The sequence below is a fragment of the Pelodiscus sinensis genome, chromosome 1, assembly GCF_049634645.1.
Source record: "Pelodiscus sinensis isolate JC-2024 chromosome 1, ASM4963464v1, whole genome shotgun sequence".
Classification (NCBI taxonomy): Eukaryota; Metazoa; Chordata; order Testudines; family Trionychidae; genus Pelodiscus; species Pelodiscus sinensis.
Window position 1 is genome coordinate 299,865,110 of NC_134711.1, and position 14,486 is coordinate 299,879,595.

Sequence of the window (14,486 nt, forward strand, 5' to 3'; positions counted from 1 at the left end):
TCTTTAATTTCACCATGTGAAGATGTGCTAAAAATGACACTTTCTATTTCCAGTCTTTGAAAAAACTACCAGCCACAATTACCCTTGCACAACACAATGACAGCTGCTTCCTACTTACACTCATCACTGGCAGGGGCAAGACAAACAGACATTGAAACAGATGCCAAGGAATGAACTAGAGCATGGAATCTGAAATAAAAACCCTGTGTGAGGCAATGTTTCTTTAAATGAGAAATGCAGGCTACAAAATTAATACTGAAAGGGAAACAGCAATGGCTTTCAAGAGAAGAATCTTAATTGGGTCCCAGACATAGACTGACAACAGCCCAGGAAATTGTTCCAGGCAATCTCTCATCCAATCAGTTACTAGTTTGAATACACGTAGCTGGCACTGCTGCCGATTCTGGTAGCTTCAAGGAAATGTTTGGTGTTTCTCCCAAAGACCCAGCTCCTGGACTCAAGTAATCATATGAAAACCTTGGCTTTTTAAAATTAAATTCCAAAACCTGCTTGCTTATAGAAAAAAGCTTGAAAACATAACATGAGAGCATCCTAAATACTCAGAAACCAGAAGGCAAAGAGCCCAAATGTTGCACTTTTTTTTTAGAAAAAAAAATCATGATTGATATGCCAATTTCATGATTTTTTTAGGCATGATGTGTGAACATTTGGCGTTAGTTAGACAATGTTTGGTAGAATTTAGGGCAGTATTTATAGTATTGAGCTCTTAGGTATGAAGAGAATATAAACTACATTGCCTTTTATTATCTATTTTAAAACAGAATCACTCTTTTCCCTTGATTTCTACCTGAGTGTTGCTAATACTCATAGATCTCATGCTGTAAGATATTTATGCCCAGATACCCAAAGATATTAAGCCTCTTCTTTTCTGTTGTTATCAATGGGCCAGGACATTGATTTCCATGGCAGTTAAGTGTCTAAACTATTTTTTAAGGCCTGGGCCTAAATGCCTGTAATTTAGACTGACATAGACTCATAGAATATTAGGACTGGAAGGGACCTCGAGAGGTCATCGAGTCCAGTCCCCTAAATGCCTGTAATTTAGACTGACATAGAATCATAGAATACTAGGACTGCCACAGTAACTGAAACCGAAGTCACCTGAAATCAGAATCAAAATTCAAACAGTCAAGCAAACTCACTCACACCAAAAGCTAGCACTCTTACCTGGTAATGTATTCAGCGGCAGGATCTCTTGCTCTCCCCTGTCTGCAGTCCCCTGTCTGCTTCATTTCCCTGGTCGCTCAACATCCCTGGGTGTTGAGGATGGTTGGTGTCTTACAGAATATCAGGCCCCCTGACTTTGTGTTCAGTGGTGCAACATTAGAACTATACCAATTCAGACAGTTATTCTATCGTTCTTGGTCCAAGTACTGATTTTTACATTTTTACCTTTAGGTGCCTCTCCTTACCCAGGGGTCCAAATAGATGAGGATTTCTGCAGCCGATTAAAAGATGGCACAAGAATGAGGGCCCCAGAATATGGAACATCAGAGATGTGAGTTTACTCTTCTCATATGTGGAGTCCTACAAATCTATGGAGATCTGCTTTATATCCAGCCAAGTTGGATCACTAACATATTTTTGACAAGCTCCATCCACGTGCCACGTGTTATCATTTTATTAACTTGAGCAGTAACAGTTTCAAGCATCTGCCCAGCAACTCTCCTTTTCTGGAGACCACATCTAGAAAAGGTTTCCAACCTTCCTTAGCTCTTGACCTCTCTGTAGTTTTCTAGAGTTATGCCAACTGTTCAGACAATGATTCATTAGAGATTGGACTAATATTCCAGACTCATATTACACAGGCCACCAAATTGATCATCAAATGATAGCAGTTCTCGGTCTCTGCCTCGCTAGGTAGATGACCTAGATATGAAAGGTTCTATAACACTAGTACTAATCACCTGAGCCTCATAGAGTCCTGATTTCATCTCAGCTAAAGATGAGAAATACTTTGAATAGATACAACAATTAAAATGTAGACAATAAAGTCCAATCCAAGCATTTGGCCTATGTAATCTTTACACAAATGCTCTGAACTTTAATGAATGCATAATACAACAGGTCACAACATACTGGGCTCTTTAAAAACCAAAAAACAAAAAACGTTGACCATGGTAATTCTGGATGAGTCGCTGAAATCAGAATCCGCTTTCATTCTGCACGTCTGTCTTTGGGGAAAAACACAGACATCAGGTGCCTTACATCTCCTTCAGCAAAAGGAAATAGAATGAAAGGTTTTATGGTGCCTTGTCCTCATCCCACTTACTGAGAGCATCAGTAGGACACTAAATAGCAATACTTACAAAAATGGCATATAGCAGAGTAAAATGATACACAACAGACTCACTCAATCCTCTCTGCACGTGTAACCTACTGGCTCATTTTATTCTCCTACAGACACTTAAGGACTTTTTTTTGTTGTTTCAAATGTTTTATTGCAGGAAGAAAAACTAGACTTGACCAATACAAAGAAGTGAGACATTCATATAAGTCATCTTATAATGCCTTCCACCAGATATCACCAGATAATAAATGCTCAGTGCGACGGTTTAAAGCTATGCTAGGAATAAAAAAAAATCTTTAGGAGCTATTGGTTAAATTATCCTCTGATTGCAATAATCTTGGGTTGCTTTTTGAAACATGTGAAAGCCCCTGAAGGGGAGTCTTTTTCTGAAGATTGGCTCTTTTCTTGTTCCTGGTGATGCCTGAGATCTTCCTCGTTAAAATGCATAAATACTTCTAGTTTTTCTAGATCGATGTGTTATGAAGAACAATAACTAAGTGCAGTGGCATGACCCTACTGTAATAAACTTGGAGCTTTTTGATATGCCCCCATGAGGAATACATTGTGCGTTCCCACAAAACGTGCTCATTTTGTTTTTATTGTCCTAGCTATCAAATTATGTTGGACTGTTGGCATGGGAATCCCAGTGAAAGACCCAGATTTTCTGACCTGGTGGAAAGGTTAGGGGACCTGCTTCAAGCAAATGTACAACAGGTACAGAAATGAATGACGTTAATAAATATTACTACACTAGCAGACTTATCCGGCATTGCCTGGGTCCTTCAGAGCAGGAAGCTGGCAGTGGGGGATGTGTGTGTGCAAGAATCAGGGCAGAGGCTTGGAATGTGGGTCAGTACAGGAGGCTGGGGGTGGAGAGGTGCATGAGTGAGGGGTGGGGAGTGAGGAGAGGCTGGGGGGGTGTCCGAACTGGCATGGGCCTTTTCTCTCTCCCAAGGTACACCCTGGTCACCAGGAACATTTCTCTCCCCCCAGGCCTCCCCAGCCACCAAAGGCTTTTTCTCTCCCCCTACTCTGGTGCTACAGCCAAGGGCTAGGGCGGGGGAAGGGTTTGGGGTAGGGAGGCTACTTACTCAAGGAGTGTCTAAACTACACCCTTCTGTTGGCAGAGGGATGTAAATGAAGCACTTCGAAAGTGCAAATGAAGCGGGGATTTAACTATCCCACGCTTCATTTGCATAATTGCGTCATGGCCCTGTTTCGAACAAACGCCATTTCGAAACTGAAACCGCAGTTTAGACATGGTTTTTTTGACAATGATCCAGGAGTACAGGATCTTTCAAAAAGGCGCCCTGTTGTCGGAAAAAACGCGTCTAAACTGCAGTTTCAGTTTCAAAATGGCACTTGTTTGAAATAGCACCATGATGCAATTATGCAAATGAAGCGCGGGATAGTTAAATCCCCGCTTCATTTGCACTTTCGAAGTGCTTCATTTACATCCCTCTGCCGACAGAAGGGTGTAGTTTAGACACTTCCCCAGTGTGCTGGCAGGCAAGATGGGGAAGCCCCAGCCCTGCTGGCCATTCCTCTGGTGGTAAGTCTGCCCCCAGTGGACACCCTGCAGAATAGCTCTCTCCTGTGGGCTCGCTGTCCCCAGTGGCCACTCTTATGTCACATCCCTCGGAATGGCAACGCCTCCTTTTGCATGTAATGGGGAAAAGTCCCATTCCTGGGGCTTCCGGTTGTCCTGGCACAACCAAACCCTGGCCTTGCTTTAAGTTAGGAGAAGAGGAAGCTGCCTGCCAAATTTGATGGTGCTAGCTCTTACCTTTTAGGAGGAGTCCCTGAACAAACAGACTTGCAGACACACACAGACAGCAGCCTCTAAAATACACACACACACACACCCACGCACGCACGCGTCATATCCTGGACTATCTTTATTGTCATGTAATGTGTTTTTGTGTTTTTAGGCTGGCAAAGACTATATTCCTCTGAATACTATATTTACAGCAGACAGCAGATTTGCATACTCACATCCCACCTTAGACAACTCTAATTTGAGTGAAGATATTTCAGTTCCAAAATCAAACCATGAAAGCACTGAAAATATTGGGTAAGATAAAAAATACCAATAAGATTTCTTTACGTTTAAAAGCCTCCGAGGGATAACCGTCTTGGTCTGTATTTGCAAAAACAATGAGAAGTTCTGTGGCACCTTCGAGACTTACAGATTTATTAGGGCATAAGCTTTCATGGGTAAAACGGACTTCATCTGATGAAGTGAGTTTTACCCACAAAAACTTATACCCTACTAAATCTGGAGTATAATAAGTCCAGATCCAGATGGATCTGGACTCATTATACTCTGGTCATCTGAAGAAGTGGGTATTGCCCACGAAATGCTCATGATATCATCTACATGACTTGTTAGTCTTATGGTGCTACAAGACTATTTGTTGTTTTTTAAGTTTTTTCTGTTACAGACTAATTTGGCTACCCCTCTGAACCTAATAAATCTGTTAGTTTCAAAGGTGCCACAGGACTCCTTGTTGTTTTTCCATTGACTATGTAGATTAGAAGAATCTTCTCCTCAGGCGTGTTATGGATTAGGATGAGAAAACAATTAAAAACTACTCTGAACTTTCTGCCATGTCTATGATCTAACTGAAAATTTTAAGTTTTCTTTTTAAATAAGATCACTTTAATTGTTTTCTTCCTCCTTGCATTCCAAAATGGCATCTAGTCCTTCCCTCCCTCTCTATGAAATTCCCTCTTACCTCTGTATAACCTTCCAGCACGTTCCTTCCCATTACCACCTGCCACTGATTTCAAATTCTACATGCTGTGGGGTATGCAGTGCATTCTGGAGGAGATCATATTATCAGTTGTGGAAGAGACCTAGCAGATGCTACAAGAGCTTCTGAGCTTAGCAAGGAAACCTTCAAAGCCGAGAGTGTGATGGTCATCAAGGTCATGCAGAGCGGTTTCTACTGGTAGATTGTGGGGTGGGTATAGGGGATAAAAGACCCGGTGAAGAAGGAAAAGGGCAAGCCTTTCTATATGACCACCGAATCACAAGTTAATCTGTGTGTCTAAATATACTGGTTCTTGTGTGTAAACCATTTAGCTCAGTGTTTCTTAAACTGTGTCTTGTGGTACATCGGTGTGCCGCAGAGAACAATAGTTCAAAATGGCTGCCCTTAAAGGGAGAGGCATCCTTTTTTTTTTTTTTGTTCAATAACTTTTTCCTGGCCGCTCAACAAAAATTTTTTGGTGTTCCTCATAAAAAAATTATTGTTTGGTGTTCCTCGGTCTTAAAAAGTTTAAGAAACACTGATTTAACTTCAGCAAATTTTTAAATATTAAAAGGAAAGAAAAACTTCTTGATGATATCTGTCTCCTGCTTGTTTGTTGAACAGTTACATAAACACCTTCAAAATGAAGCCATTCCAGCGGGTAAACACCTTTGAAGAGCTTTCACCCAGGGATACTTTTGCATTTGATGTAAGTGGTACTTGGCCCAAATACAACTGACAGTTTGTTCTTCATTCACCTGTTAATATTAAATTTTTAAAAGGGCATTTTACTTTGTGTGTCTGTGCAATGCAGCATTGTCTGCTCTGAGAAGTTAGGTCATTTATAAACAATACAGGCAGTCCCCGGGTTACATGGATCTGACTTACATCGGATCCCTACTTACAAACAGGGTGAGGCAACCCCGCACTAGCTGCTTCCCCCCAGCAGACCAGGGAGACGTGAAGCTAGCGCCCCCCCCCCCAGCAGACCAGGGAGACGCGGAGCGGCTTTTCTCAGCAGACACCTCAGCTTGAGAATAAAGGACTGAGGGAAGTGAGGTGTGGGAGAATAAAACTGAGCTCTGGAGAAATGTTCGGCTAGAGTTTCCCCTACAATATGTACCAGTTCTGACTTACATACAAATTCAACTTAAGAACAAACCTACACTCCCTATCTTGTACGTAACCCGGGGACTGCCTGTACTGTAATAAAAGAGGAGGTGCTAATAAAATGCAAAATGGAGCACATTGGTCAGTGTGGACCACAGCTTTCCATCACATGGCTTGATATCACCTTCTCCTTTGGCATGAAGGTGTAGTGAACAGACCAGAGAACCTGGTATCCTGTGTTACATCTTCATCTGAGCAGCCTGACCATGCAATGTTGAAGGCACTTAGGAGCCCCGGTCTCATGGAAAGTCAACACCTAAGCTGCTTTTGAAAATTTGACACAATAGAAATGTGTCTTTTTTAAAATAACCTTTTTTTCTATTAAATGCCTACAAGTTTTTTATTCTTTTTCAGGATTATCAGGCAGACAGTGGGATGGTGCTGGCTTCAGAAGAACTGAAACGCTTTACGTGGACAGAGAGCAAACAAAAGCAAACGCTTTTTGGGTCTGTGTTTCCTGCTTCTTTCTTATCCTTTACCATATATATCAAATAGGGCATGTTCTTGTGCTCAATCACACTTGACAGAAATGGTTGTAAATCATTTTTGGGTAATCACACTGTGATTGGTTTACTTATTTGGTACCTGTGACCAAGCCATCCAGGCACATGATAGTAAATGAAAATCAAACAAAAATTACAAATGTCACCTAGATGCATTGTCACTACCCTCATTTACTAGCTCTACACCTGATAGTCTAGGATTAGTGACCTGGGTCACTACGTCTGTGGTAGATAGCTGCAGGAAACAGGTTCCAAAGATGAGGGCCTTTTGTTGAAAATGAATTGCTCTGGGTCCCGGAAGTTCTCAGGAGACACCAAATGCATGCAGCAGATATGCATCTAACAAGGCTTGCTTTTGCCCTGCTCTTGCATGAATCAGCTAAGCAAAACCCATTTAAAAACCATGTACTCAGGATGCTCAAGTGGCAACTTTACAATAGATGGATGTGAGGGCCTCATTTCTCTTCCTGCTTTTAAGTGGTTTAATATATTGGCCACCTTCCTCTGCTTAATTCCTGACAGCTGCCTGTGAGGGGAACAAGGGCTGTCTATTAAATGTCCTGTACTAACATGACCTAGCTCTAGACAAGGAATGTTTATTTTCTCAGTGACAGTGGTTCCTCCATTCCAGGGCTGGTCTGAGACTGAAAGTTGCAGGCAAGTTTTAATTCCCAGGTTAAGGCCAGCTCACAGTATAGAGGCTACTCTGAGCAGAGTGATTGCTCATCTTGTGCTGACAATATTACAGCCCTCGTGCCACCTAGATTGTGCTGGATTTGTCACGCTGAATCCTGTAGCATAGGTGTGTGTGGCATAGGTGTGAGGGATACAAGCAATGGCAGATGATAAAGTTCTTGGTCAAGATCTCAAAAGATTTGCATACAGGAAAATTTCAGTGATCAGCTACATTATATTGGCTGTATTTGAGCGAGATCTGTGCAGGGATACACACAGGCTACGTCTACACTGGCCTCTTTTTCGGAAGGGGCATGCTAATTTTGAAAGTGGGAATAGGGAAATCCGCGGGGGATTTAAATATCCCCCGTGGATTTAAATAAACATGTCCGCCGCTTTTTTTCCGGCTTGGGGAAAAGCCGGAAAAAAAGCGTCTAGACTGGCCCGATCCTCCGGAATAAAGCCCTATTCTGGAGGATCTCTTATTCCTACTTTGAATAGGGCTTTATTCCGGAGGATCGGGCCAGTCTAGACGCTTTTTTTCCGGCTTTTCCCCAAGCCGGAAAAAAAGCGGCGGACATGTTTATTTAAATCCACGGGGGATATTTAAATCCCCCACGGATTTCCCTATTCCCACTTTCAAAATTAGCATGCCCCTTCCGAAAAAGGGGCCAGTGTAGACGTAGCGACAGAGAACACCTGATGAGGTAGCAGAAAAGTTGTATTGGCAATGGTGAGAAAAGGAAGAATTACCTATGTGTGCTAAAGCCCTGGGCTATAACAGGTCATCTGTATCAAGCAGTGCTAAAAGTTTGATAACTGCCCCGATCCCTCATACGTTCTGCCCATCTACACGTTACAGAATTTTTAAAAAGTAATGTTTAAAGTTCTCATTTTGAGACCACTTCTTGTATCCTGGAAAAGCCACATATAATGAATGATACATAAGGACTGCACAGAACTCAGTAGAACAAAATATCTCTAAAAATGACATGAAATAGCTTTTATCTAAATAAACATGCCATTTTTTAGGTCTGATACCTTGTATCCAGGGCTAGCAGCCAGTGCTACTTGTCTCCATGAAGCCTAGTAATCTCCCTTTTTAAAGCCAAAAAGCTCTAGTTTCTAAGGTTTAGTCTACACTGGCAATTGAGCGACAGAGCTTTTGTTACTCACAGGTGCTTAACTCCCTCTCTCCCCCTGCATGACAAAAGCTTTGGCATGGCAAATGATAGTGTAAAAGTACAAACGGTGCTTTGACTCCTTCCAACAAAAGCAAACACCTGATTGTACGGGGTGGAAGTTTTTGGTTATCACTTAGTGTTTACACTGCCGGACATTTAGCAACCAAGCCATCTCCCTGAAAGCTGTGTAGACACAATCTGACACTACAATTGGTTCAAGGCTGTATATCATTCTTCAGAAATGTCATTTTGCAAAAAGTGTCAGTGGGGAAGAGAAGGGAACGTCTTGGTGGTGACCAGAGCCATCTCATCCCTAGGATGGTTCGGGGTGGCCACTCCACCTCAACTGTCCCATGGATGGGATGGTCCCCATGTTAGTCATGGGGGCCAGGGTGGCCTGGGGGATTAGCTGAGGGGTGGGATCTGGCACAAGATGGCTGCAAGCAGTGCACTAACCACAGCAGCGGGAGCTGGAGCTCCCCAGAAGTCTGCTCTGTTCTGCCCTGCCACCCACCTCCCAGGCCACTCTGTTCTCCTCCTTCTTCACTGTGGCAGGGCAGAGCCTGGGGGAAGAGCGGGGTGGAGCAGATGCAGGGCGGGGGCAGGCTTGCAGTGGGGGAGAAGGGTGTTCCAGGCCCTGTATGCCCCTATTATGACTCGGGTGGCAACTAAGACAAATTGATTTTTAGAAATGGCAGCTGTTAGGAGACTGGGAATAAGTCCTAGGGGAGCTAGAGTAGCTAGCTGAGAACAGGAGGTGGTCAAAACTGCATGGTAAGAGCAACATGCAATAGTGTTCTGCTGGAAGATGTTATTGGCTGCCATCCATTGGGTCTTTGATATATAAACAATCACAGACCCGATTAAAGATGATGGATGTTCTAAAGCCAGCTCCTTTGGCTAAATGGAAGAAACAATTAAATGTCACTTTATGCAGGGATAACTGGAAACAATAGGAGGGAGGTGCCCAAGCCAGTGGACCACATAAAGCGTGACCAGGGACTGATAGTAAATGCCAGAGCTAGGAGGTTGGTTGCAGGGTGTGCTTAAGAGGCAGAAAGGAGCAGGGGAGGGAAAGCCAGCAGACAGGAAAGAAGCAACAGAAGTGGTCAAAAGCATGGCCCTGAGAAGGCACAGAGAGACAGACCTCTGTGGAGAAGGAAATGATCGGAGGCGGCAGATTTGGAAATGAATAGTGGGCACTTTCCTTGGTTGCTGTTCCCTATTATGTCCAAGATACAAGACTTTGGGAAAAGTCTTAGTAAATAAAGAGGATTGCATCATGGGATGTTTGATGCCATCATCAATTTCTTCTCCTACTAGATACAACCCTGCAAGGTCTCAAATGCTGACTAACCATTCAGGTGAAAAGGGGATCTGTAGTGTCACAACACACAGGGCACATGTGTTGAAGGCCTTGGAGTCACAGGTGCAGAAATAAGAAGAAAAATGGGAGTCCACCAAAGATATAGGAAAAATAAATTCTGTTGATTTAAAACTTCCAAGGACATGTGGTCATTTAGCTCACAATACTCCACATGAGGGGGAAGAGGAGCTCATGACAACATAGAAACTTACTCTTTTAATTCTTGAAATAACCCTTTTGAGCACTGAGCATTTAAATACACTCACTGGAGGGTAAGGATGTAAAATAAGGCAAACACTCCCTTTTTGGGGACTGCAAGGCTAAGGGAAACAATATCACCCTGAATGCAGGCCAAGTTAAGACCATCAAATGTTATTTCATGGCTACATGGTGGTCTAAATGCAGAACTGGTCCTATGTACTTTGGTGATGTGCCTGGGTGGCACAAGCCCCTTTGAGCAGCCACAATCCCAGCCAGTCCCAATAGGTTGCTCGCCATTTCCTTCAATACACTAAGAATAATCTTAGATTCATTCCCGTCCTCCCCTTACTATGCATTGAAAGTGACACTCTCTGTTTTACAGTCGGAAAGCTGCCAGCAGGAGCAAGGAGTCCGTGCTTTCTGGAATGATCAGACCGAGTTTCTGCAGTTCCAGTTGTGGTCACCTCAGTGAAGTTAGTTGGCGATTTCCTTATGGCAACACAATGCTGGACAAAATGAAGGTGCATCGTTCTCCTCCTCCTGAGTACAATTCACTGGGGTTTTATTCCCCTCCACCTGTGTAAGAAGTTCTGTGCAAAGATTCTGATGTGTATTTTAACCTGAACCAGTGCTCCCTATGCACTGCCAGTTTAAAAGCTTCTACATGAAACAGCTGCAGTTTGTATGATCTCAAAGCTTTTTCTCCAGATACCTCCCCCCACCCCCCGCATTGACAAACTCAGATGCCCTGCTTTTCTGCAGTCTGCACAAATCCTGTGTGCTTTTACAATGAAGTAGGGCACCAGTGCTAAGGACCTAGTTTTCTCAAGTACTCTCCTTACAGAGCGCACCGAGAACTCTGTATCTTCAATGATTGGTGCCCTAATCTTCATGGCAAAAACCCCAGTTCAGTTTCTGAGACCTAGCAAAGGATGGGAGTCCCATGGAAGTAGCATGCCCTGCCTCACAGCAAGGTTAACAGCCTGTCACTTAACATAATCCATTCTCAATTCAGATTCATTGAGATCTGAAACAAGAACACAGTTCCATTCTCCTCAGGCAAAAAGATCAGGGCAGTAGAGTACCATTAATGCTGAGAGGGTCAATTATGGGCAAGAAACTACATTGCCCATCAGAATCTGGGCCCAGTGGTCTGAGAGGCCCCAATGCTGTATTGAGGGTAAAGCAAGTGGGGGGGGGGGGGGGGGGGATGTCTACTTGTGTGACACAGGGAGGATGAGAAAGAGCAGGGGTGGGGAAAGCGCCCAGTTCTTGAAGTTCAGGATGCACTGTCTCTGCTTATAGCAGTTTGTGGAAGGATTAATGCCTTTAACAAGCACGAGTTTCTTCTGGTAGATCAGGGCTTAGTTTCCATCCATTCTTAGACCATAAGAGAACTGAAGGCCTCCTCAAACCCAGGAATTTCTACACAAACAGCACAAAATGCAGTTGTCAAGAAAACATAATAAAAAAACCTGTGACTGAAATAATGAAAATTACATATTAATTAGGAGCTTTATCAAGCTTGCTAGGGCACTAGCTCAAACAAATCATCTTGAAGGCTCCATTTTGTCCCTTCAAGAATGTGCACTGGAAATTATATGTGAGCTAAGTTTTGTCTACAATACCTACTGAACTCTCTAACATATTGTACTGATTGCTAGTTATTGAAATCAGTCGGCAATATTTCAGGATGGCCAATAAACTCTGCCTGCTATTAAAGTGAACAAATATTTATTAGATGACCTGCAAGGGTTCCTAACAAGTAACTCGCAATATAATCCTTTGGGAGGCTTTGGTGACTTCTATACATGCAGGCTGTGTCTACACTGGCACCCTTTTCCGTAAAAGGGATGCTAATGAGACACTTCGGAATTGCAAATTCCGCGGGAGATTTAAATATCCCCCGCGGCATTTGCATGAACATGGCTGCTGCTTTTTTCCGGCTCGGGGTTTTGCTGGAGAAAAGCGCCAGTCTAGATGGGATCTTGCAGAAAATAAGCCCTTTTCAAGTAGGAATAAGGGATCTTCCGGAAAAGGGCTTATTTTCCACAAAATCCCGTCTAGACTGGCGCTTTTCTCCGGCAAAACCCCGAGCCGGAAAAAAGCAGCAGCCATGTTCAAGCAAATCCCACGGGAGATATTTAAATCCCCCACGGAATTTGCAATTCCGAAGTGTCTCATTAGCATCCCTTTTACGGAAAAGAGTGCCAGTGTAGACACAGCCGCAGAGTTGACTTTCAAATTACTTAACAGTATGGGTGTACAGCAGCAAAAGTATGTGTTAGCAATTTGCATCAGACACTCTGTATTGACTAAAGAGAAACAGTAGGCACTATCCCCCTTCAATTTTGTGTGCAATATTAATATAAAAATGGCCTCTGATAAAGCTTCAACTATTAAAGGTTAGGAGAGGGGGAGCAATTTGAGGGAAAGCAGCCACATACAGAGCCCTAGCTGAAGAATGCTCTGGAGACACTTCAAAGGCATCCATCCCGAACTTTATCAGGGGAGCATTAATTGTAGCTAGGACCCATTTGCTCGGTTGCTTGCTAGTAGAGCAAAATTAACTTTGCTTCATACCTATGGATGAGTCACAAAACCTTTCCTGCTTTCACTCCAGCCAAACTAATTATTCAGGGATAGTGCATCTCTAGGGAAGTGTATTGCACACTGTAAATTTATAAATATGCTTTTTGTGCATAAATATTTAAAAAACTGGAATATAAAGATTACTTTTATATAAACTTTACTAAAAATTTCTTTGGATGTGAATAACTTACTCCTATGTTTTACATTCCTTATCTTTTTATAGCAAATGTATTTTAATTACTAAATTCACATAAACAAGTTTGCTTTTGCTTGATTAATTAACTGACTGCATGGATCAAGGCCCCACAGAAAAGACATTTTCCACAGGCCTAAGTTGTGCCTCTAGTGTCCCAGATTTGCTCACAGATGTGTGGTCATATAGAAAAACACAGCAACTTCCACTAAGAGTTCACAGTCTCATTGTTCCTAATGTTTTGTGTGAATAAAGTACATCTTCAATGCATTTCATGTAGCTGTTTGCCTATACTATATTAGCTACAGGCCCAAGGGTGCTTTCCTCATACAAAGGTGGCAGGTCCTCCTCTTTCTCCTCCTCTTCCACAAGCCCCTTGCATCGGGGGCGGGGGGCAGGGAGTGTGAGACAGTGATGTTGGCCATCGTCCATAGCATCTTTCCTCCCTGTATGCAAGGACTTCAAGTTTAAGAATCATGCTGACCTAATAGCCCCAGTACTGCAGCATCTATGTATACAATCCATTCATTGCCTGACCCAGAATTACTTTCTACAAGAATATGAAAGGCTTGAACATAACTTCTTGACTGGCATTTTCCACACAGCATGACCTCGCTTGCAATGCAAAGGTGAGGCCATGCCTTATGTGCAAGTGTAGAATTGCATGCCTTATGAAAAATGTCACGGCACACCACTGCTTCTGTTCCTTCCTCCACTACAACCCGATCCAACATATTCATAAACAATCGGGGGGGGGGGGGGGGGGAAGCAGTAAGGTGACAAAATTTGCAGATGATGCAAAACTGCAGACTGCAAAGAGCTTCAAAGGGCTCTCACAAAACTGGGTGAGTGGGAAAGAAAATGACAGATGAAACAATGTTGATAAGTGTAAAGTAATGCACATTGGAAAACAAAATCTTCACTCTCCATACAAAATGATGGGGTCTAAGTTAGCTGTTACCACTCAAGGAGAGAGATCTTGGAGTCATTGTGGATAGTTCTCTGAAAACATCCAGTGTACACCAGAAATCTAAAAAGCAAACAATGTTGGGAGTCATTAAGAAAGGCTACATAATAAAGACTGAAAATACCATGCTGTCATAGTACGCCTGCATCTTGAATTCTGCACACACGTGATTACCTCATCTCAAAAAATATTGGAATTGGAAAAGATTCAGAAAAGGGCAACAAAAATGTTATGGATCAGCTGCCAAAGGAAGAGAGATTAATAGGATTGGGACCTTTCAGCTTGGAAAAAAATGACTGAGGAAGAATATGACAGATTTATAAAACCTATGACTGGTGTGGAGACAGTAAATAAGGAAAAGTTATTTACTACTTCCCATAGCACAAGAACTAGGGAGACACAAATAAACATAATAGGCAGCAGGTTTAAAACAAACAAAAGGAAGATTTCCCACACAACAGAGTCAACCAGTGGAACTCCCTGCCAGAGGATGTTGTGAAGGCCAACATGGTTAAAAAAAGAACTAGATAGATTCATGGAGGATAGGATGATCAATGGTTAGCAAGCA

General features: G+C 42.8%; 1 protein-coding gene across 2 annotated transcripts in view; it reads left to right on the forward strand.

Moving 5' to 3' along the window:
• Nucleotides 1-13,221, forward strand: part of FLT1 (fms related receptor tyrosine kinase 1) — a 161,897-nt gene extending 148,676 nt beyond the window's left edge. For both annotated transcript variants that reach the window (XM_006138918.4, XM_075919213.1), the window contains 6 exons: nt 1,420-1,519; nt 2,920-3,025; nt 4,243-4,385; nt 5,692-5,776; nt 6,592-6,683; nt 10,549-13,221. In XM_006138918.4, coding sequence (XP_006138980.2) covers nt 1,420-1,519; nt 2,920-3,025; nt 4,243-4,385; nt 5,692-5,776; nt 6,592-6,683; nt 10,549-10,750 — 728 coding nt within the window. In that variant the 3' untranslated portion in view covers nt 10,751-13,221. The remainder of the gene's footprint in view (nt 1-1,419; nt 1,520-2,919; nt 3,026-4,242; nt 4,386-5,691; nt 5,777-6,591; nt 6,684-10,548) is intronic.
• The last annotated feature ends 1,265 nt before the right edge of the window (nt 13,222-14,486 follow it).